Source organism: Sinohyriopsis cumingii, chromosome 4, assembly GCF_028554795.1.
Source record: "Sinohyriopsis cumingii isolate HCF-2022 chromosome 4, ASM2855479v2, whole genome shotgun sequence".
Taxonomy (NCBI): Eukaryota; Metazoa; Mollusca; class Bivalvia; order Unionida; family Unionidae; genus Sinohyriopsis; species Sinohyriopsis cumingii.
Window position 1 is genome coordinate 147,645,637 of NC_142964.1, and position 24,938 is coordinate 147,670,574.

Consider the following 24,938-nt stretch of genomic DNA (forward strand, 5'->3'; position numbering starts at 1 on the left):
TTTATCACATTTTCCTAATCACTCCTCCAAATCAAGAAAAACTAGTTTCCGACTGGCAAATGTTTGCTTGCCTACTAAATCAATGATTTTTTTTTAGCAATAACTGAAATTATAAATTACACATTTTGTTTCCAAACAGTGGGAAACATGTTCCAAGGTCAGGATGGAAGCTAAAGTAACTGAATTGATTTATGCGTTGTTAATTGGAAAAGATGATGGTATTATTCCTACCATTAAGGGAACCAGCAAAAATAAAAATAAACAAAACAAGTTTGTTCAATCTATTTGTCTAAATACTACATATTTATTACAATAGCACATTTAATTAAATTTCATTAAATGATAACCTCATAACTTGATACACTTATTGATTATAACAAGAGAAAATCATAAATATAATAACATTTATTGATGAAAATCTTTTATTCAAAAGACATCCTGCTTAAGTATAAGTAAGGCTACTATGAATACTACTACTGCTATTAAAAACACTACTACTACATGTACTACTACTACTAATAATAATAATAATAATAATAATAATAATAATCACCGCATTAATGATAATACTAAAAGAATGTCCATCTACCTATTTTTTCTAGTGGAAACAAACATGAGGGGGATTACACTAACCATGAAACATATAAAGCGTGCAATATATTCAGACCAAAACTATTCTGAAATATATAAAAAATGTGATGTAACATATCATAAAGGATGACACAAGAATGTATGATATAAAACAAGAATTATAATAATTAATACATAATAAGCCGAGTTGTTTCTTTTTACTGTTCATAAAAACAGTTTCTGGCTCCATCCCTACAAGAACTGATTGTATGGAATTCGCAGGCTGTGTGTATCATTTTAGACTAAATATGACTGCCAAAGTTAATACTTGCAAATGTATGAAATCCATCCAACATATTAGACTTTATGAGACTTTATGTCAGATATGTCAGTTTAGTGAATGGTCTAAAACACTTCAAATGATGCCATAAAAGGCCCACAATCAATTCAACTTCAAATTCCATCGACTTCAAGATCTCACAGACATTGTGTTGTATGTTAAAAACCATGGCCATCAAAATCATCTTGTTAATGTCCCAATGTGTGCCATACCCCAGTCTTTGTTGTTGCTGTTGTTGAGGGTTTAACGCCATTTTTCAGCACAAGATAGGCTATACATGGCAGCCGGTATTAATGGTAGAGAAAGAAACCTCACCTCTGTCTACGTGGGTTCGAGTCTCGGGTTCGGCCAATGTGGATATGTGAGAAAGCTTGCCAGTAGCTTCTCATGGGTCGGTTGTTCTTTCCAGGGTTTTCCCGGAAAATCATATCTTAACTTTTGATGTTCCTTCTTCCTTTTTCGATGATGACTATTTCCACCTTTGTTGGCTTGAAAATGAATAAATTCCTGTAAAGGAATAAGGTTTAAATCCTGGTTACATGTAAAAATCCATTTGCTGTGGATCCAATACAAGCATAAATATTCCATGGACTCCATCAATGGATGGTATTGTATCTGCAAGAATGGTGCTCGGGTTGTTGGGTGTTGTGCCAATGTATCAAGTTTCCTATGGTTTCTTGGCTGAAAAAGATGGGTAAATGATGAGTTGACAAAGAAAGCATCACTAACTAGTCATCTTAAGGATGCATCATCTATTCCAGAAATGTGAATATGATAATGGGGAATCAAACGAGGAGTTGTTTCTCTACACTGACCACTACTTTCATCAGTAGTCATCTGGCTCTTTTTATGTTTATATGACAAATGATAATTTTGTATAATTTGAATTTTCATCCTTACCATGATGTTTCTATTATTATGGCATCTTATTTGTGTGATATTGATGAAGAGATAACGATAATATATAACAATTGCAAGATTAAGGCCTTCCATGGTCCTTATAACTGAAAATATAGTACCCACCCCCACTACTTAATGTCAAATTTAAAAACAAAAAACAAATATCAGATGCTAAAAAGGGCTGGAAAATACCGGTGCTGCCACCGTTCCAAATCAAAAGACTCGTACATGCAGATCGAAATGGTCATATACAATTTATTAAATTTTATCATCAGCAACTAATTATAATTTGTTCTGGTGCCCCTGTTGGGATGGTGCCCTAAAGCACGTGTTTGGTATGCTTAATGGGTAATCTGGCAATGTACATACCACATCCAAATGAATACAAATAGCTATATTTTTAAGACATACTCATTAATAATTTGACTTGTAAGTCCATGTTGGTCTGAATAGTTTATTTTTAATGCTGTGTATTCTCTCTGATGACTGTGCAGTCATTGCAAGTTGTCTGGTCATCTCCCAGTGAATCTAAGAGGGATCCACGGTTAAATACACACAAAAAAATGGCTATTACATTATGGCTCATCTCAACTGTACAGACGGCATGAGTCTTCCTGACTGACTGAATTAACGCGATTTTCGTACTACTGTACATGTATCACGGTTTTATTCCTGCACTGCAGGATATTTCATTACCCCTGGGGGAAGGAATTAGTGCCTCATCCCCAAGGCATTTGGTGCTCATAGAGCACTATTTGATTTAGCCTCAGGTCGTGGGACAAAAGACGTGAATGACGGGCTGTCCATGAGTGGGAATGAACCCAACACGCACTCATGTAAAGATAAATGAATTTCAGTCTGTTATCACTGAGCTGGGTGTCCACCAAGGCAGTATGGGACGCCAGTAGCGATTGGTCGCCATTATGACGTCACATCGGGACCCTAGGCTTTAGACGGGTGGAAATAGTTCCACATCTCCGTCGTGGTACAATAGTCCGGGAGAGGCAAGGGAGGAAAGGTACCCGGAAACGGGCGCAAACGACACAGGGCCCTCAAACGCCAGCTCGTACTTAATCAAATCATGTCCAGTTATTCTAATGGACATAAAAATACCAATAGTGTGTAAACCACCTGTGCAATTAATACAATAAACTGAGTCTGAAATTTTCAAATATGATTTATGATTAAAGTTGGAATTTTGTGTACATCGTAACACTGAAATATACCAATCAGTTAAGTCAAAATGACTACAAAATATTTTGAATCACGCATGAGCAATAAAAGAATAATGAAATTTTGATGGCGGTATCGAAATGATCAAATTAGGTCTAAGATAGAGATTTTATCTAAAGCAGTTTCCAGCCAAATGGAAACTGCATGATTTTCTAAGGCAATTCTGGTAGGATGCTCGACCTTTTCAATACAGAGTATGCCCGGGGTCTTCAGAAGTAAGGCAACACTTGGTTCACGGTGAGCTATCGTCCAGTCCCAAATTCGTCGCTGGTCTCACTCTTGAAAAGGCTTATCCTGAGGGTCCACATCGACGACCGGATCGCTACTTCCCAGCTGTTATGTACTTGCTTGAGTACTGCAGAGTAAGGTTCCTTTTACTAACAGCAGTTTACTCCACTATTATTCAATACTGGAGACCCGTTATCATGTAGATATTTACGGACCACTGTCCTTGTTCTGCCACAATTCTGCGGGTCCCTTTGTCCGCTCGTGCAGCATCTTTCCATGGCCCCGTCATGCAACTTCGTCACAGCACCACCTGAGGCTCTCAGATAGCCCCTCAATGGCGCCTTAGAAAACCATGGTTCAGTAAAGGCAGCTATCCAGCAAAGTAATCCTGCCCTAATCTTTGCCGTCCCGGGCAAACCTAGAAAGTCCTTGTTTGGCTGGTGGCTCATCATTTCTTCATTCTTCGTGATAATTCATAGCCGCCCGTGGACGCTTGGATGTAGTGCCCCATGATGTTTGCTGGTCAACGTCCTCTTGCTGAATGAATGAATGACGGCAGGAGTGCATCACCCCTGGGTCATATTGAGGGTTAATGAGTGGGGATGTTACAATCATCAGGATTTGGTATTAGTTTTGGTTAACTGCTACCTTTGGGTAATATGTGTTTAGGGAGTGCATTTCTTTTATCAGATGTTTCGTGGTCTCTTGCTTGCACAGATTGTCATTTTAACAGTTCCCTGAACCTCCAGTTATATAGAAAGCCCAACGGCGAGATATTCGCATGTTTTTTGCGTAGGAATACGGACAAGCATGTCGGCCTACATGTATAGTATACAGTACTTAAAATATTTATGCACAAAATTTGCCTTCGAAACCGCTGTCAGATCATAGTTGTCGATGTAATAATGTGATTAGCTTTAACTGAATGGTATATATGAACACATATTCATAAAACGTTATTTTATTCGCTTAAATTTTTCTATACGTTTTAGAATTTCCTAATTGCCTTCATCGAGGGCCCCAGTTTTGAGTTTCTACAAAGAAGTGAATATAGGCCTACATGTGCATAGGAGAGAGAGAGAGAGAGTATAGTCACATATAGTTATTTTAAACAATGAAAAGGTAGAAAAATACTTACTCTGACTCGTATTTCATCCAAGTTTATGTGCAAACTTGTTCCCAAAAGTTCTTTGAAAGTTTCATTTATTCTATAAATCCCCGAATCTTGCTCGATGTAAATCGCCATCTTTGCCGACTCTATGTGCTGGTAAATAGCATTTGCAAAACGAATAATAAAATGATTGTGTTTCTATTTGTTCAATATAGGTATATGTTCGTGTACATCCTCTCATTTCACAGACAACTGCACAGGGGTTCGTAACAATAACAAAGAAAATTTGGAGTATCCGTCCATGAATCAAGGGATGGTGGTTCTAACCTGTAGAGCTTAGAACCCCCATCCCTTGATTCATGGACGGATACTCCTCTTTGTAACGAACCCCTGTGGACAACTGTATGCAGTCAGTGTAAAACATTATTTCTGCACTGGTTTAAAAAATAGAAGCAAAAGGTCTAGAGAGTACAATACCTATAGTCTGTTTCTTTCCTGTATTCTCCAATGCCATTACTTCTAAAACATATTTCACATTTTTCAGAAGTTTATTAAAAGTGCTGAACCAATAGTGTTTTCTTTCTTATTAATGTCCATATTATATCTTTACGGATGAATATATATAGTTTATAGATAGATTATAGTTTCACTATAGGCTACCTCAAGGGGTGTAGAAGACAATTTTTTTCTCTTTCTTCTAAAGATAGAAACACAATAGTGTGTGTGTTATATAGCCATGAAACTATAAGGATAAAAGTACATAAATACATAAAGAACGCTTGTCATTTCCAGTGAAGGTAACATACACATGTATTTGGCGAAGAAACGAATGTACAGACCCCTGTTAACTCCTCCTTTACAGTCATATTCACTAATATCAAAAATTCATTTAAATAATTCAATAATATTAAACATCATTCAATAATATTAAACAATATTTTATTGAGGAACAGTTTTTGTATTGTCCGATTAAGTACCTTTTTGTCAACGTATTTTAGAAAGTTTTCAGTTGACGTATAAGTTCGATATTCTATTTTTGTCTACAATGGACCATTTTGGAATAGTTTTAGAAACTAAACTTTATATACATACAGCTTTATAACCTCTAAAATAATAAAAATGCATATTGCAAATTCGAAACTGAGTGAATAGCTCATGGAAATGCAGTATCGATGAGAAGTAAATGGAAAAGATGACTATTTTTCGTGTCTTTTTTTTTTATAGTGTTTTGACACCTGTAACCATGGCAACGGACACGTGAACACACAACTGATGTCAGAAATAAATGTTAACTGTAACGTAATGCATACGTACATTAGTCTAGTTCACAGTAAGGTTGTACGAGTTATTTCCCTTGTACTCGCCTTTCTTAAAAAACATAGAATGATGCAAGATGTGCTAGAGTTGAGTGATTAAACGTGTTGAGCACAGCCCTGTCTTATGTATTGAATTTGTCATAGAAAGACGTTACATTAACCACCTCATATATACAGTATACAAAATATAAGGACATTTGGAGAGGGGGCAGAAAATGGCCCTTATTCAATATAGTCCTTACAGCATGTCTTTCATACTTTTGTTTTATCAAAAGCTACGTAGTTGATTATGATAGCAGCAAAACTATATTAAAGTACAACTAATAAAAAAGGCAAAACAAAAAGCCTATTTGCAACATATATATCTGAAATACAATGAAAACCGACGGAAAGTCAAGGAACAAACCCTGATAGATCGACGAAGATTCTTTTCGAAGTTTGTTCTAGCTAAATAGACATCCATGCCCATTCCCTCTATCTCTTGCTTTAGGGTCAGGAAAGTTTTCTTCCCACATCGCTCGCATTGGTAATCAAGGGGAGTCCTCCGTGCCTGAAAAAGTGACCTAAGGACTCAAGATGTGCCTCCTAAATACCTTACCTAATTGCGCACATCTTAAGCTTTTCCTCTGAAAGTTTGAAACTCATGTTCGTATACCTCTGACACACTACTGATTTTATTTAGGTATTGGGTAAAACAACTTACCAAGCTATCACAGTTTTGTATGTATCATACAATGTAATCTTCAGTGTGTGAGTGTCATTGTCTGATCATGCAATGTAATCTTCAGTGTGTGAGTGTCATTGTCTGATCATACAATGTAATCTTCAGTGTGTGAGTATCATTGATCATACAACGTAATCTTTAGTGTGTGAGTATCATTGTCTGATCATACAATGTAATCTTCAGTGTGTGAGTATCATTGTCTGATCATACAATGTAATCTTCAGTGTGTGAGTATCATTGTCTGATCATACAATGTAATATTCAGTGTGTGAGTGTCATTGTCTGATCATACAATGTAATCTTTAGTGTGTGAGTATCATTGTCTGATCATACAATGTAATATTCAGTGTGTGAGTGTCATTGTCTGTCTGAATGAGAATCCTGAAAATAAAAGTCTCTTTCATGATTCCATTCTCGAATCTTGGGACACAGTATCCCCTCGGGCAGAGGCGGTTTAGAGATCTGCGGGCCCAGTGAGAATAAAGCACAATGGGCCCCGAAAATCTAGTTTCTATCGTACTGAAGAAATTCTGTGAAATACCCATAAAAAGTACAGGTTTGTTTTCAAAATCATATTTATTTTAAATAATCTGTTTTAAACAAACTCCGAAATGTTCGCCCCCCCTCCAACCCCGTTGATCATGTTACACATCGGCAACATGTTACCTGCGGATTTCTGTTTACATCCAGAATACAAGTAGTAGCAGGTCCGCAAAGTTTAACAGACAAAAAATAGTTTTACATTTTTTTAAAAACCGCGAAAATAAAGTAACCGCAAGTAATAATGGGTTTGCATTTTATATACAAATGTTGGAAATTTAGACTGTATTGTTTTTTCGTTATATTTTTATTGTTTGCAAAATGTTATAATTTCGGTTATAATTAACTTTGAGACTCGATCGTCTCTTCTAAAGTCCTCGGTCAAACGATTGAATAAATACCTCACGGATTAACACGAGAGTCTGGGTGACGGAAACTGGTGGCTTTATAAAATCCTGAGACTTTCATGCGCACTTCAGATTCACGCGAATTTATATATAATCAATACATTGAGTGGCAAAGAAACAGGATTGAATATTAAATTTACTTATCATTGCTCACCGCATCTTTGATGCTTTTGCTGGCCCCCTTCAATATCATGACATCTGCCAGACCGTCGCCTTCCATGAACAGGAACGTATAATGAAGAGCAGTACGCCCTAACTGTGAAGGAATGAAAATTGTCGTTAGATTACACTTAACTCAAGGACTAATGGGGGTAAACATGGTGAGGAAAATCTTTTTAAAAAGTAATATAGCAAAACTACAAAGTGTCGGCGTGGTAAGACTACCTGTCCAGCCCACCGTGATTTAAATGACTAACAATATATCTACAAATACGCCCAATTAAAATCTATCGGAAGCATTTCTACCTAGATAGTGGGACAACGATTTTACAATTATCTGGCTAATCGTGTCCTCTAGCAGCAAAAAGGATCAAACTAGCAACAATTGGTGTAATTTAGAAAATTGCTGAAATGACCTGAATATCTGAGTTACCACTTCTGTGGGAATCGTGTGGCTCCGTTGCATTATGGTGTTTGCAGTGGCTGCAACACTCTCGGTGGTGATTTAGTCTGATCCCAGACCACGTTGGTGGCCTAGTTGTTTGAGCGTCGGCCTCGGAGGTCACGGGTTTGAACACCGGCCGATTCATACCAAAGACATAAAAATGGTCCTTGCAGTTGCCTCGCTTGGCACTCAGCATTAAGAGGTTGGTGTTATGACTGGTCGGCATCGTGTCAGGATAATGTGTCTGTGCGGGAAATCATGCTACATGTCTCCGTTATGATGCCCCAATGCTAGACATCACTATAAACTGCCATATTGCAGACATTGTAGCGATATGACTGAAAAATTGTTAAAGCTACGTTAAAAATCCAAATCAAACAAACACACACATACACACACACACACGGATTAAATTAGGTGGTCCGCGTTGTGTGAAAGGGTTACATTTTAACGTTTTACAAAAATGGTACTAACAGCTGCCTCGCTTGGCGCTCAGCATTAAGAGGTCAGTGTTAGGACTGGTCGGCCTGGTGTCAGGATAATGTGACTGGGTGGGACATGCTGCTACATGTCTGCGGCACGATGCCCCAGTGCTAGGCAATACTATAAACTGCTAGACTGCAGACATCATAGCGGTAAGACTGAAAATTTATTAAAGCTACGTTAAAACACACACACACACACACACACACACACACACACACTCATATATATACGATATATATACTCATATATATATATATATATATATATATATATATATATATATATATATATATATATATATATAGATATAGATATATATATAGATATATATATATATATAGAGAGAGAGAGAGAGAGAGAGAGAGAGAGTCTAATCCCTGTTAGCTGCACTTGGCGAACATACGTACACCTAGGCCTGAGTGGATTAATCCTGGAGCTACCATGATATATTGCCTTATTCAGACTGCAAGTGCTCGACATAAGCAGTAACCTGAAGGAAAAACATTGCGAGTGACACAATTACCTCAGATTACCCCCATGTCCCGTTCAGTCATAGGACATACAGAAGTCTCTTTTATAGTATGCTAGACAGAGTCCTTCGTAACGAATCATCGGGATAATCTCTGGAAATTTTGTCACTCTGTATGATTTTTTCCTTCAGGTTATTGCTTTTTTGAACATTAATAAGCTCGCGTCGAGCACCTGTGATTGAGGCAATCTTCGTAATAGAAACCGGTAAAATAATCATAGAAATACCCCGGAACAATCATGGTCTCTGTTATATGTAGGTAATCACAACAGCGTGAAGAAACGTGATAAAATAATATTGGAAAGCATCCCTGTAATATGAATAGCTGACAGTAAAGAAGAGTTTTAATCGATTTCTGATACTCAGTTTTAGCTAGGCCTTGAATTACACAAGAATCTGCATCTAAACCCATTCTGAACAAATCTATGATTCCCTTTACATCTGCAAAATGAGGATGTTGTTGTTGTTGTTTTGGGGGTTTAATGTCATTTTCGGCACAAGATAGGCTCTACATGGAGGGCAGAATAGCTGGTGGAGGAAGAACACAGGAATATCACAGTAAGAACTACCGACCCACGTCCTAAGTCACTGCTTTACCAGTATGTATGTATGTATGCATGTATGTGATGTGATGTGATGTGATTTGGATTTTTAACGCAACTTTAACATTTTTTCAGTCATATCGCTACGATGTCTGCAATGTGGCAGTTTATAGTGATGTCTAGCACTGGGACATCATGCCGCAGACATGTAGCATGATGTCCCACCCATTCACATTATCCTGACGCCAGGCCGACTAATCCTAACACTAACCTCTTAATGCTGAGTGCCAAGCGAGGCAGCTGTTAGTACCATTTTTGTATGACTCGGCCGGGGATCGAACCCACGACCTCCCGCATCCCAGGCGGACGCTCTAACCACTAGGCCACCGGAGATGTATGTATGTATGTATGTATGTATGTATGTATGTATGTATGCGTGCGTGCGTGCGTGCGTGGGCGGATGTATGTATGTATAACTGTATGAATATACGTATGTTTGTTTGTATGCATGTATGCATGCATGTATGTATGTATGTATGTATGTATGTATGCATGTATGTATAATTGTATGAATGTACGTATGTTTGTTTGTATGCATGTATGCATGCATGTATGTATGTATGTATGTGTGTATGTATGTATGTATGTATGTAATCGTGTTTTACGGCACAGTAGCTCAAAGTTGTTATGCAATGCCAACTCAAGGTAAAGTTCGAAAACTAAAAATAAATTGCAAAATATTCTGGACACCCCCCAAACAAAAACAAAATCAACATAAACATTAACTTCAAAAGGATAAAATATAAAACATACATATATGTTTAAAGTTTACATAAACTAACAGATGATGTTAAAACAGATAAATTCCTTAAAACACGATTTAAATATTTAATGATTTTTCTCAGGTGGTACGCCCTCGTAGTTTTTGGTTTTGCGATAGCTAGAATTTTTGTTTCTCATTCTTATTCTGAAAGCATTTAAAAGTCGTTTTAAATTACACCAATATCTCATCTATTTATTGATAAAGTGTTCAAATAAAGTTACATTTTAATGCCTGCAGAATATACCATTATAAGTATTATTCCTCCGTTACATGTGAAATAAGGAGCAAGATCGTTTATATAAAGGCTAATATCGTTGACTGATGAATAAAATTGTCTGTGAACTCAGGTTTTACTTTCAATGTAAGTTTTAATTATTATAACTTGCACACAAAAGTCCAAATAAATTACCTCAGTACATTTTCACATCTTTTGCAAATGCAATTAACATTTGTTTAATTTGGTGTTTTACTTCCCCACAAATTAATTATTTAGTGCCGATGCAATTCGAGTAAAGTGCCTTGACCAAGGACACACTACTGTAAGCTGGATTGTTCGAGCCAGTGGTAAGATTCAAACCCGCATTCTTTGGGACAACAGTCTAGCAATCTAACTCCCGAGTCACAGCGGCTTCAATATAATATTTGAAAATAAAGGAATAAAAGAGGCACTTTGGTGTTAAAAGCTTGCAGAGCGGGGTAATATATAAAGCGTGGAGATATACCGGTGGTACGGCAGATATATTTGGCGAGGCAGAGAATGAGATATATATTCCGATGTAGATCTAATCCCAGGCCAAATATAAACTAGCCTGATTGGTAAAACATAACCTTCTCGCCAAAATCATTCACGTTTCTCTTATGTTTGATTTTTTTATTATTGATCTCGTATCTTCGTCGATGTGTCTTTAATAATCTGCTAGTTGTGATACAATCTGATGAACCTGATTATTGCTAAGGCGTATCATATGATCCGAAAGTTTGTTACAATAATAAGATAAAATAATCAAATTGACTCACATTATCTTGAATATCCATTATATGCGGATAGGTGTCTATCAAGAACTCTACAAGGTCACGTGATCTTGCCAAGACTGCGCGGTGTAGCACTGTCCTTCCACATTTATCCTGTGATGCAGCTAGCTTCCGGCTTATGAGTGATTTCACTTTTGGTATGCTTCCATAATCCGCAGCTTTGAGAAGTTTCTTCGCATGTTCCTATTATTATTGTTCAAGGCAAACTGATATCGTCATTTCATCTCCAGAGAAGTATTACAATGTCAAATGGTTTCAATGCGTTTTTATTATTCTTAATATTAATTTTTCTTCTTTGATGCCATTTATTCAATATAAATTAACTGATTGTGAATTATTTATAACGCATAAACATGATTAATATATGTTAATGTAACCAATTACCTTAAACAAAGAAACCAAAATTATGTTTATTTGTACATACCTATACTGCTGTCCAAAGACGAAATAAATAATAAGCAAATTAGATGCAATAATGTTATATTGGACTTAACATAGCTACATTTTTGATAGAAAGGTTGATGATTTCATCAGTCATTCTAGATTAAATGTATGTTATACCAACCTGAGTCCTCTCTCTCTCTCTCTCTCTCTCTCTCTCTCTCTCTCTCTCTCTCTCAAAGAAACAAGCATACAAAAACCAATTGCACTGACATATTCACTGCCTACCTGTAAGGGTTTTGCCTTCTGAAGAAGGTCTATGAGTTCCTTGGGAGGAGTTTTCTTTTCCATGGCCGCTTGCATTATATTTAACCCTCTTTCGTCCGTTAAGTCCACGATGTGATCATAACCACTGAAGATTAATTTTTCCAATGATTCGATGTCAATATTCCGTACAATCTCCATTACATGGTGGTCAATTACATGGAAATACTTGGTCCTTTTCAGATACTCGGCGTAATCACGAGCAGTTCTCCCATTGCAGTCACGTTGTGAAATGTCTGCGCCATATCTGAATAGTGCCTGAATAAACTGATCTGACTGATCGGTTTCTATAGCTTTGAAAAGAATGGTCTGCCCATCCAAGTCTCTGGCGGTCATGTCAGACCCTAAAAGGATTCTCTGAATAATTCTGTCATCTGGTTTTGGTGTTCCACATATTAACTGAAAGTAGTTATACAAATATTCAGTCAACAACGATATTGAAAGTTATGGAATCAATGTGTCTAGTTTTCACTGTCATCATTATAAAAGATCCATGTAGCTATGTCATCAATTACATACACGCCATCAGTGCAGCATCAAAATAACAATGACTTACTGCCAGAAAGAAAAGATTAACTTCACCACAAGCTATATAATAACCGTAATGCCTAATCACTGTTGAAGCTATATAAGCCAACACTCCACCTTATCTCCACCCCTATTTCTTCCGCCGCCTACGTTGTCTCAAATTATATCATCTTAAAGTTTCATAAAGTTACTTAAAGTTTGTATTCCTAACGAAATGTTTCTGAAATAAATGGTCATGTTCCAAAGATTTTGTTAAGACGTAAGTCAGCAAGACCCATGCCATGTGCATAACAATGATGCAAAATTCCTTTATTTCCATTTTTGAAAATTTGGAGCAAAATATTGGGTTCTCGCATGTCTTAATAACGAATTGATTCAAAACCTGTGAACATAAATAAGTTTATCTATGTTATGCAACCTTTTCACCAGTTAATGACGACACCAAAATGCGGAGTAACGCCCCCTTTTTATGGATGTGATAAAAACCCATGCAAAATAAAACGTTTTCTCACGTTTACCGGACGGTACACCGGACACGTGACAAATCAATGATAACTATAACTAAAGGAAAGCGCACTGCATTCAAATCAGCTGGAGAAATAGATTATTTATTCATTTACATATTTATTAAGACTTGAGGTGCTAAGCTAGCAATAAGGTGCTAAGCTAAAAACTGTAGACTTTACTATTGAACCAGAGTGTACTAACTATGAGGGAATTGTTTGGAATAACTGAATTCTTAGGCGATTTATCTTCAAATTTTGTATCTCTCAAGACAAACCTGATAAAGAAACAAAATGCCTTCTTTCAAAAGTTGTATCCGTTTATAATTCAGTTCAATAGTGCCCATAATGTAACTCTCGGGACAGAGAGTGCTTCAACTTTTTCAGTATATTATAAACATATTGGGGTCATCCTCAACACTACAGTAATATATTGCTTACTGCTATGCTATGAATCGTACTTCTTGAGATCAGTTTTAGCACGACACTGTAGTAATCGTACTTCTTGATATCAGTTTTAGCACGACACTGTGGTAATCGTACTTTTTGAGATCAGTTTTAGCACGACACTGTGGTAATCTTACTTCTTGGGATCAGTTTTAGCACGACACTGTAGTAATCGTACTTCTTGAGATCAGTTTTAGCACGACACTGTGGTAATCGCACTTCTTGAGATCAGTTTCAGCACGACACTGTGGTAATCGTACTTCTTGGGATCAGTTTGAGCACGACACTGTGGTAATCGTACTAACTGAGATCAGTTTTAGCACGACACTGCAGTAATCGTACTTCTTGAGATCAGTTTTAGCACGACACTGTGGTAATCGCACTTCTTGAGATCAGTTTCAGCACGACACTGTGGTAATCTTACTTCTTGGGATCAGTTTTAGCAGACACTGTGGTAATCGTACTTCTTGGGATCAGTTCCGTACGACCACTGTACTAACTGTACATCCTTCAGAACGATTTTAACATGAGCACTATACTATCCGTACATTGTTGAGATCGATTCAACACGAACACTGTAGTTATCGTACATCATTGAGATCAATGTTAACACAAGCACCGGAATAATCGTACTTCCTTGAGATCAGTTGTAACACGATTACTTTTGTGATTGTACTTCATTGAGATCACTTTCATAACGATCACTGATGTTAATATTACATAAATTTATGTCAGAAGCTGAGGGGAATATCACTAGATTACTTCCGTATTGTATTTGTCAATCAGTTCTTTACCTGAAAGAATGCAGGCTTTGGGGGATTAATGTCTTCATTCTCGTGTGTATACAGGATAGATGTGTCCGCTCCAAGCTTCATCAAGACATCCACTCCTTCAAAGTCGTTCATGGCCCAAACAGCGACGAGAAGAGGTTGAGGTACTTTCGGATAGTTCTTGTAAGAAAGTTGGTAGGAGACATCTTTCGTATTGAGGTCAACCTTTACAAATGTTTCTCCACCTAGGTAAATTGGAAATATAATGCAACAAGAATCATATAAATATACCTATTATTAATGGTCAAATCTCTAGAACTGAATAGCAACGGAACTTGTTATTTTATGTTAATACAAGGAAAGATACAAGACACGACACCAAAAATGACCGTATGTTCCTAATTTATTATAATTGTATTTACACTTGAGGGGATGATAAACGAAAATATGAACAACAAGTACAAAGTTCGACCAATAAAAATAACGCATAGAAAATGTTCCATCGAAACATAATGTTTGTAATTTGTAGACTCATTTTCTTGTAAAGTATCCCAGGCCTCAGCGCTAAAAGAGCATCTAATGTAACTTATTTTCTTTAATGATCCTTTTATATTTAGCGTTTCATGTGGAATTATGAATAATGTCGAACCTGAATCTAACCAGCGCTTGAATAAGAAACCCTTTCCTGACAACATTCCTATGGCAAACTCGTTGGTGTCAGCGTATTCCTCCAGAATCCGTTTTACATCACTCCGTGACTTGTGTACTATATCTTTCAGGTTAAGCTCCACGCCGTCACGAATTACTGACGTTCGGCACCAACTTTTTACCAGCCTTTCTATCAGACCTTTCTCTGCTTTCTCCCCTTGGACAGCATGGTACAAGCCTTGAAAATAAGCAGAAGAGAGAAGACGTATTGTCATTGCGAAGGTCTCTTCATGTTCAGTTGTGAATACAACGGATATCTATGACCTTGGACATCGATATCTTCTTATAATAGTAGTGAAGGGGGATATTATAGGGTCTATGGGACTTATCATTAAAAATACCCTTGGGACAATATAGGGTCTATGTAAATTTAACATGGAGAAAAATCGTGGGACAATATAGGGTCTATGGGAATTAACATGGCCAAAAAACCTATGGGACTGTATAGGGTCTATGTAAATTTAACATGGCTAAAAAACCCTTGGGACTGTATAGGGTCTATGTAAAATTGAAACAGGGAGGGTCTCTATTTTTTAAAAAAATAAAAAACAAAATAAAAACAGGGGTAGGCAATGGAAAGGCTATCTCTTTTCGAGAAATATGGCTGGCCCTGAAAAGGGCCTTTGGGTTTTCTTCTTCTAATTTCTTCTTTTTCTCCACCAAGTTCTTATTTTATCTCCTACACTCTTCTTCGCTTTCTTTTTTTTTCTTCTCCTCCTCTTCTTTCTTCTTCTCTTCCTCCTCTTCTTTCTTCCTCTTTTCATTTTCTTCTTCTTTTTCAATTTTTTCGTTCCATTTGCGTATTCTTATTCTTTCCTCTTCATCCTCCTTCTCCTCCTTTATCTCTTTCATAACGCAACTTATCTTGTCCTTTGCTTTTCTTAAGTTATTAATTTCCATCTTTACACGATGGGGACTATAGGAATAATGGTCTTCAACGAGTCTTATTAGCATCTGTTCCATTATTCCTAAGTTGTCTAAAACGTCTTGCAAGGTTTGTATTTTGTCCATTTGGTTTGACGCCATCTTCTTTTTATTCTTTGCAGAATGGTTTGAACGACGAACACTGTGGGTTCTTATAGTGAAAGCGCGTACGTGAAGGAAAACATCCCCCTAAAACATAAAATAGATCTTACCTAGATCATGACCCAACAACGCGCGGACGTGAAGGAAAACATCCCCCTACTTTCTCATTTCATATAATATAACCCTAACTATACTCTCTACATGCACTAAGAATCAATAAATAAACCCATAATCTACTATTCACACAAACTTACTTCAGCATTTACAAACACCAACACAAACACACAAACTTACTTCAGCATTTACAAACACAAACACACAAACACTTCCACTATTAATAAAGAGTTAATGTTTATATTTACACTACTCTACCTACACACATTGGCAAATCGATAGTTATTTCTTTTCTAGAGTATTGGGTAGCCCTTAAAAGGGCTGTTTTTTTGAACTCCTGATGCACCTATCTAATGGTTGCACCTTCCTGGCCTGGCGCCACACACGCATCTTCTTCCCCAGTCTTCTTTCACCTTTCTTCTAGGGAGCGCAGAGGGAGGATGATTCGCTTCAACACCCCAATCCTCTGTCTCGGGAATATTGAACGACATCCTCTCTTCTCTTTTCTTTTCCTCTTCTTCCCTCTCTCTTCTCTCCTCCTCTTCTTTTTTCATTCTTGCTTCTTCTATGATAGCCTCCGCTGATAGTTCGTTTACTATGCGCCTGGCATATTCCAGGTGCATCTGGAGTTCTAACAGTTTCACTATTCTGCTATTCATTCGTCTGGCTGTGTTGATCAATCAACAAGGGTAGCTAGACTGCCCAGCGAGTTTCAATTTATACTGAAAGCGCGGACGTGATGGAAAACATCCCCTAATAACATAAAATTGATCTTACCTAGATCATGACCCAAAACAACGCGCGGACCTAAAAGAAACACTCACTCACTTTTTTATGCTACCCATCACTATTTTAAAATTTTTTTATAAATCACTTCCATTGACTATCCACATACGCAAAGCAATCCAATCTAACTCCAAATATACACCTCAAAAACCCAAAAAACATGATTTTAATCTACTATCCACACCAACTTACTTTAGCACTTACTAACACACCAACACATACACTCTTACTATCAATAAAGAGTTAGTGTTTATATTCACACTACTCTACCTACACACATTGGCAAATCGATCGTTATTTCTTTTCTAGAGTATTGGGGTAGCCCTGAAAAGGGCTGTTTTTTTGTTTGCTATGGCATTCTTTTTTAGTTTCTAAGAATGCGATGTCCTCTGAGGATAGACTTTCTGGCGATAGGTCTGCTTCTTCGGAAAGAGAAGAAGAACTCTTTGGTGTCGATACGGCAATCGACAAAGCTTCTGTCAGCTTCAGGTTGTTGCTGCTGCTGCTGTTGTTGCTGCTGTTGCTGCTGTCTCTGAAGTCTGTACTTCTCTGTCCATTCTTCTTTCTCCCTGTTCATTTCTTCTCTGAAGAGCTCTTCTATCAGGTCTTCAGTGATTTTTAACATTCTCACATTCTCTATTTCTTCTGGCTTCGGTATCAGACTGTGTCTGACCCTATGCAAATTCACGTAGGCTTCGTTGAGCTTAGCTAGTTTGGAGCACATCTTCGTAGGAGGATGAGTCGACAATGGATGGTCAGACTGGAAACAACCCCGGTTCTTAAAGTCAAAGCGCGGACGTGAAGGAAAACATCCCCCACACGGTTTTCGAGTCGCAACGTTCAGTGAGTGTCATGAGAGGGATAGTAAGAAATGAAAGAGCATCAATCCAACATTCTTATAGCTAAACAAACCACAAAGGCATTTTTTTTAAAACACAACATTTTTAATTCAAAAATCACTTAACACTAAACAACAACTCTAACATTTTTTAACAATAATCCAACACTATAACATCAAACATTTTTTTTCAAATCAGTAACATTTTTCAATTCACATTCTACTTTAAACAGGGTTGACAACGTTGTGAATGAAATTGTGATTTCCACTGTTGGAAATCATTAGGCCATTGATGGACACTACGTTTCCTAGCTTGAGACAAAAGATAAGCATAATGGTCACAAAACCATCGATCTACTTTCACATCGTTTCTAGCAGAAGAACGAGGATCAAAATGAGTCACTAAATGTTCTAAGGAATAGCCCAGGCTGCGATGATGCAGAAAATACACACAGTACTGTCCACACACCAAGGAATCTGTGCCTTGTAATTTCACGTTATTGAATCGGGTGGTTTGAGCATTTCTTCTCATAAAGTCGATGATATCGTCTTCCAAAGGGGGTAATCCGTACGAATCGAAATATTCCACACATCCTTCTTGAGGAAAGTAGACGGCTACCCAGTGGGTTCCTGGGAGATGACTGTCGTCCGTGTTGATCACGTAAGCTTGATGGTCTTTAGGTTTGCGATGAGGGAGTTCATCTTTAGCACAGACGACAGGATTCCAAGAAGCCGTATACGAACTGTGGTTCAAAAGGTAATAAAGTTCCCAGGTATCCATTGATTTGTGTGTTGTTTTTTTTCTTCTTCTTCACAGGTAATAATAAGTCGTCAATTCGATCCTGACTTTTTGCTTGAAAATGTCTGACGAATAAACGGTTATTCGTTCTGTTTCCTCACTCTGATTCAGGAGAGCTTCGATACGATGGATCTCTTGAGTGGTTAATGGTGGACAAGAATGTTCACGCAAGTCTTTATACCACTGGTGCAACACGTCTTTGTTCGAGATGAGGCTCCAAGCTTCGTCCAGATACTCGTCCAATTTTTCTTCTTGACTTAACATCAGGCATTTATCGTGTTGAATTTGACTGGGATGATCGTTTTGACATCCATAGCAATTTTTCTTGATCAATTCCGTCATTTTGTCGACCAAGTGTTTGGCAAAACAGGAGACTAAATGGGCTTCTTGTTCTGGCCATCTCGACTTCATCATGATCACTTCTTCTTTTGCCACAGTTTCCTCACACTCTATCTCCAAAGTTTCTCCACTTTGTAAAGAGGGATAACAGTCTTCCATGGCTTCTAGTAATCTAGAATGACTTCTCTAAAACTGTTGATTTCTATGGTATTATCGAATTCTGCATACAGGAGGACGTTCACCGTGTCTGGTAGAGCACCCGCAAACTGAAGTTCCACACGAATCTGACCGGATTTTATAGGGTGGAAATGTCCCTCGTCGCTGCCCTGGTCTGGAGTGAAATCAAAAGCCCACAAAGCATAGCCTCCGTCATAATCGTCGTACGTAATGCCGTGACTGGTGTTGGTTCCTAACTGTCCGGTGGCTTCGTACAGGGACAAGTACGATCTCAAGTAATTCGACTTAGTCCTATCGTTATGAAAGACAGGTTCGAAAGGTCGGGTACACAAGGTCTTGCCGTCGCGACTGACTTCGATCTTGGACACTTTGTAATGTTGAAACTCAAAAGGATTTTCGTTATGGACACCATTGAAAGCTGAATTCTTGACGATACCAACAATCAAACGCTTGGGTAACTGTCCTTGGAACAGATGATCTTGGATCATGGATCGCTGTCCAACAGGAATGGTGAACGTTTTCACTTCCACACGTCGTATGGGATACTTGGCGGTCGTTCTGCTCAACGTCTGACTGATGTCGTTTCCCACTTTCGGTAACACTTCCACACGGCGTACGTAAAGTCTGGCTTCTTGGATAACAGTTTTGTATTCGTTGTTTTGGGCCATCAAATGGAAAGCGACAGTGCTACGATTCAGTCTCAGGCGGATATCCACGCCGTTCAGCAAATACTTTTCTTGTAACCACATGTCCAAATGCAAACGATCCATCAGTTCTAAACTTCGCCCTTCCTTAATTTTAGTTCTACGTGTGTTAAACCCCACATTGTGAGGATTGTCATCTTCTGTCAGGGCTGTGTCGCTAAACGTGGTTGCACCGGCCGTGTCAGGTTTCCATACCACGCAAGCATCCAGATGAGTATTCTTGGCTTCTTTTCCGTACGTCAAGAGATTTTCCAGGTAGGCGCGATACGGGTAAGTATCCATGCTGCTGCTGACCAGTTTGTTATTCAAGTACAAGTCCACTTCACTGAACAAGGAATGCATGAAATTGTTAACAGGAGCTACCCTATCATTGGCTCCGGGATTGCTGTTGTCCGCCGCTTTGATCACTTTCACTTTCAAATACAGGTAACTGCTACTCAGATCGATGTAATCTTCGGGTTGTCCTTTGATTTCGAACTCGATGGGAGCAGAATCGGTCAAAGAGGAGATGGGATTAAATTCCACCCACTGGGATTCTTGCATCGTCATCATGGGGGGGGGGGGGCATGGCAAACAGATCCAGTTCCGTCTTGGAACAAGCACATGACTCTCGGTGCATCATTTTTTTCTGTGTCTCAATAATCGAAAACGTCTAAGTCTCGAACGGTTTTTCTTTTCTTGGCCTTTCTAGCTTGAAGTCTGGTGAAAGGGTGTTTTCTTCGTCGTCTCTTTCTGCCTTGTCCTTGCTGAATGCCAAACTCGGTAGCGTGCAGGGCATTTATAGGTGTGTCTCGTCGGCCCAAAATGTCTTTGCCCGTTTGCAGCAAGACATTTTTGCCTGCCCTCATGAAGGCTTCTTTAGGGTTTTGTTTGTCGATGATGACATTTTGGAGAAATTCTTTGCCTTGCGTCAGTGCCGCATCTTTCAAGGCGTGCAATCCGCGTGTCACCATCGGTTTCAACACCGGGGCCACCGAACGAAAGGCCGATTTTAACATATCTCCTAAACCGTGTCCTCGCTGTCGAGCCACCCCTCGGTACACTGGATACATGACTTACTTACGAGTCGTGAGAGAACCGTTTTCGAAAATGGAGTTTCACCGTGACTTTTCCTTTGGTGAATGGAATATTTTGTCCCAAATCTCCTTTTATAGTAATGTTGACCGTGTCCAAATACGACTTGCTGACCGGCAAATAGTGAGGATGGACAAATTCGCGGTGGACGTGGTAAGTGTTTCCACCTTCCTCGTCAGCGTTTGCAGCAGAATCCACTTTGAAAGGAATGACACGCAGTAACGGTACGGAGGTGTGTCCCACCACGTTGTATTCCACCACATCGGAATACACAAACATCAAATTCAGTCCTTGGTTCAGTTCTACCGGGGTACGAAAATACTGGCCAAAAGACTCGTTGCTGTAAATGATGGTTTTTTGGGGTGGTGTTTGTTGTTCTACTTTCTTCCTCATCTTTATGTCACCGCCCAACATGTCAAACAATTCATCATAAAAATAGAAACCCATGATTTTATCCCCCTCAGGAAATTTCATCAGGAAGCGACGAGCTGTTTTGTGGTATTCCAGGGTGACAGTTTTGTTCTTGACATTCTTAAAAGCTTCCCCAAACATGCCATTAAACTTGGTGGCTATGGTGCTCACCAAATGTTGACCACTAGAATAATAGCCTGGGGGAATGAACAACTGATAGGTGGTCCACTTTGGATTTTCTTTGTTAGGGGTTTTCTTTTCATATTTGCTATGGGTATCCATCCACTGTTGTATTTGTTCGTCATAAACTTCCACATCAAATTTATTTTGATTGGGAATGACATTGAGGACTTGGGTCGGGTGAATCATTTCCACTAAAGCGACTTCCCAATGGGCTTCGTGTTCTAAGGGGATGGCTTGAGGTAATTTGGCCGTGTAACAGCACAACGTGTTATTGGGAAACACCTCCATGGAACTGTCACTGGGTAAGGTTAAGTAAAATTGGTTTTGGTGACTCATAATTCCAGAGTTCTGTGGCTGTCCGAGGGGTTAGTGGATGTCAGAGGCGTGTCTCCGCCCAAAATGGGGTTCTGGTTGTGGTTGATGTTGTTGTTGGAGTGGTGACTGGCACTGGTACTGGACACAACGTTCCCGTTCGAGGAGAATTTCAGGGAGGGATTGGGAAGCAGGTAACCGATGCAACTGCTCAATAAAATGGTCCACAATTGTTTGTCTCCTTGTTGCAAACTCAAATTGGCGATGGCTGCCCCGATGACACAATACACCACGAAGATTTGGCAGAAAAAGACGATTTGCGTTTTAGGCACACGTTCTCCACACCACACCCACAAGGGTTGTTTTTGTAAATCTTGCACAGAAGAACTGGGTGAAGAAGGAGTGGTCGACGTAGCTGCGTCTGTTGAGTGAAAGGGCATGATGGTCACTTCTTCTTTTTATAGTCGATGACTTGCGAAGCGTCGATCCAAGAATCGAAACTGGGTGGATATCCTTTCCAACGTACTTTGACTTCTTTGACTCGTCGTTTGCCCACTTTACGGGTTCTGCGCTCGAGAATGCTTTCGATGTCGTACACGTCGTCTTCTTTTTTGGTGACACGTTGTAACTCGGGCAAATAAAACGTTCCTTTGAGTACTTCTCCGTTCATGTCTTCCAATTTATAGACGGCAGGATGACGGCCATGCACTCGTCCAGTGACGCGAAACAATTCGGTCGTCCAGTTAGGTAAGTAACCTTTGTCGAAAGTGCGTTTGGTTTTGCCAATGCGCACCCAATCTCCTACGGTCAACTCTCCACTTTTCTTGGGGACAGCCCTCGTCGGGGACGTACCGAACAGGCGCTCAAACACCAGCACTTCGTTGTCGGGAGTTACGTCTTGCGGGGCACGTCTGATGCTTCGATGGTAAGATTGGTTGTACGCTTGCACCAGGTGCGGTAAGATGTCGATGTACTTCAGAGTGTGGTGATGCGTAAAATATTTCCGCATGCGTTCTTTCAAAGTGCGTTGAAAACGTTCCACGATGCTGGCTTTGGTTTCGGGATTCTCGGTGGTAAAAAATGAATGTCACGTTTCTTTAATTCTTTTTGGAAAGCTTGGTTCAGAAATTCGGTGCCTTTGTCCGTTTGCCATCGAAGAGGGTGACGACCGCTTTGTTTCAACACCCGTTGCAGGGCTCGCACTAACTCGCTGCTCGATTTGGAAGTCAAGGGCACGACCCAGGCAAATTTGGAAAAGACGTCGATGACACAAAGCAAATATTTGTAGCCACGATTGTAGCTGGCCAAATGAGAGACATCGGCTAAATCGGCTTGCCATTGATGATCGATGCCTTCCACTCGGGTGCGACTTCTGGCAAACTTGCGTCGAATGGGTTTGTGTAAAGTGTAGGTAGCTTGTTCTTGTAACCATCGTGGCACTTGAGGTAAACGGAGACTTTTCAGTCGCGTTTTGGCAGCACGATACAATTTTTGAACTCCTGCGTAACCTGCAGGATGCGAGGGATCGTAGTAAATGCTGGCTAAGACTTTTTCCATTTTTTATTTTTTTTGTGTTGGTGTGGTAATAAGTCACCCACTCTTCGGTGATGCTACTTTGGGTGGGTCGAAAGGGTGGTTTGGAAACGGATTTACGTGTCCGATGGGCTACGGGAGTAGTAGTCGAAGGTAGTGGTGGTGGTGGTGGTGGTGGAGGTGGCAATGGAATGGCTTTGGTTTTCTTTTCTTTTTTCGCTTCTGGTTTCCCTTCTTTCTTTTTCACTTCTGTCGAAGGAGGCGTGGACATCATCTTTTTAACCCAAGCTTTCATTTTTTCTCGTTGGGGTGTGGGGGACGGGGTCAACAAGGATGCTGCAATCTTACTCGAAATGGGAGCTGCTGACGGTGTTTGAAACACTTCGCGCATCTCTTCTTCCTCAGGTCTTTGTGGGGTAGCATCTCTGGTAACCCTTGGGGATGGTAGTGGTGGTGGTGGTGGTAATGATGATGATGGTGCTGGACCTTTCATCAAGGTCTTAAAATCTTTTAGAGTGGGTAAAGCTGTTTCGTCTAAAGCTTTCTGGTGAAAGAGTTGCAGTCGTTGCAAGAGTTGACCGTACTTTTGCGATTTTTCTGTTTCGGACAAATCTTGGCGATCCATCAAGGATTGCAATTCGTGTTGTAACTGGGACATCTCGCTCAAATTGGGATTGGGAGGTAAATGCGGGGTGCGTTGTTCTTGCCACCGATGGTATTCCATCCATCGTTTGTAAGGCACTAAAGCTAGTTTTCGTCCTTCCATGGGGTTGTCAGGGGTGAATTCTGAGATCTTGGGACTTCCGAGGACCTTTTTATCTTGCTCCCACCAGTCCTCCCAACATGGTTCCCAAGACTCCTTTCAATATGGGGCCTAACAAGAGAGGTAAAATGCCTCCACGTTGGACCAACATCTTCTTTTTTGGACGAATGGGAATTTTCTTTTGAACCATTTTCCGAAGAACGTGACGATGTTTGCCTAAGCATTGTTTCTGGTGTTTGGACAAAGGGATCGTGCCTTTCAAAACGTTCAAACAACATTCGCACACGGTATCGATGACCTCTTTGGAGGCCGTTTGAATGAGTTTTTTTCGTAGGGGTGGAGAAGCTTTGGACAGGACAGATAACATGTCCCAATGTTTGGCTAAACGTGGTGGCAGTCCTTTCCTTTTCTTTCCTTGGGGTTTTCTGGAGGGTGACATTTTTGCTTGTGGGTTCCGGGACATTCACCAAACAGACACTAACGTCGATGACTTAACACACACCCTTTTATCTTTTTTTTTGGGACTATCGCTTTTTCATAAAGGTGACAATGTTTTTCCCAAAATCGCCAAGGAATCCTCCCCTTTGTTGACGCCTCTTTTTCTTGGAACGACTGTGTCTTTTTTTAGGGTAACGTCGATGCTTGGCTAAGCGCTTTGTCGGATGACGCGTCTGTCTTTGTCTCTTTCTTTTGTGGCTTCTTGGAGGTGACATCTTTTACAAGTTCACTGATACCCCGACTTGGTCACAGGTCTTTTTATACTGGAACGCGTCGCCACTGATTGTCTTTACGTCGTATCAGTTTGAGGACAGGCATGACACGTCGTGCAGGGG

The 24,938-nt window shown here is 39.5% G+C and overlaps 1 protein-coding gene across 1 annotated transcript in view; it reads right to left on the reverse strand.

Annotated features, from left to right (window-relative positions):
- Window positions 1-24,938, reverse strand: part of LOC149802299 (uncharacterized) — a 52,792-nt gene that overhangs the window by 9,877 nt on the left and 17,977 nt on the right. The window contains exons 3-8 of the mRNA XM_089956723.1: window positions 14,988-15,224; window positions 14,363-14,583; window positions 12,055-12,489; window positions 11,371-11,568; window positions 7,524-7,625; window positions 6,105-6,248 (exon numbers count right to left, since the gene is read on the reverse strand). Coding sequence (XP_089812849.1) covers window positions 6,105-6,248; window positions 7,524-7,625; window positions 11,371-11,568; window positions 12,055-12,489; window positions 14,363-14,583; window positions 14,988-15,224 — 1,337 coding nt within the window. The remainder of the gene's footprint in view (window positions 1-6,104; window positions 6,249-7,523; window positions 7,626-11,370; window positions 11,569-12,054; window positions 12,490-14,362; window positions 14,584-14,987; window positions 15,225-24,938) is intronic.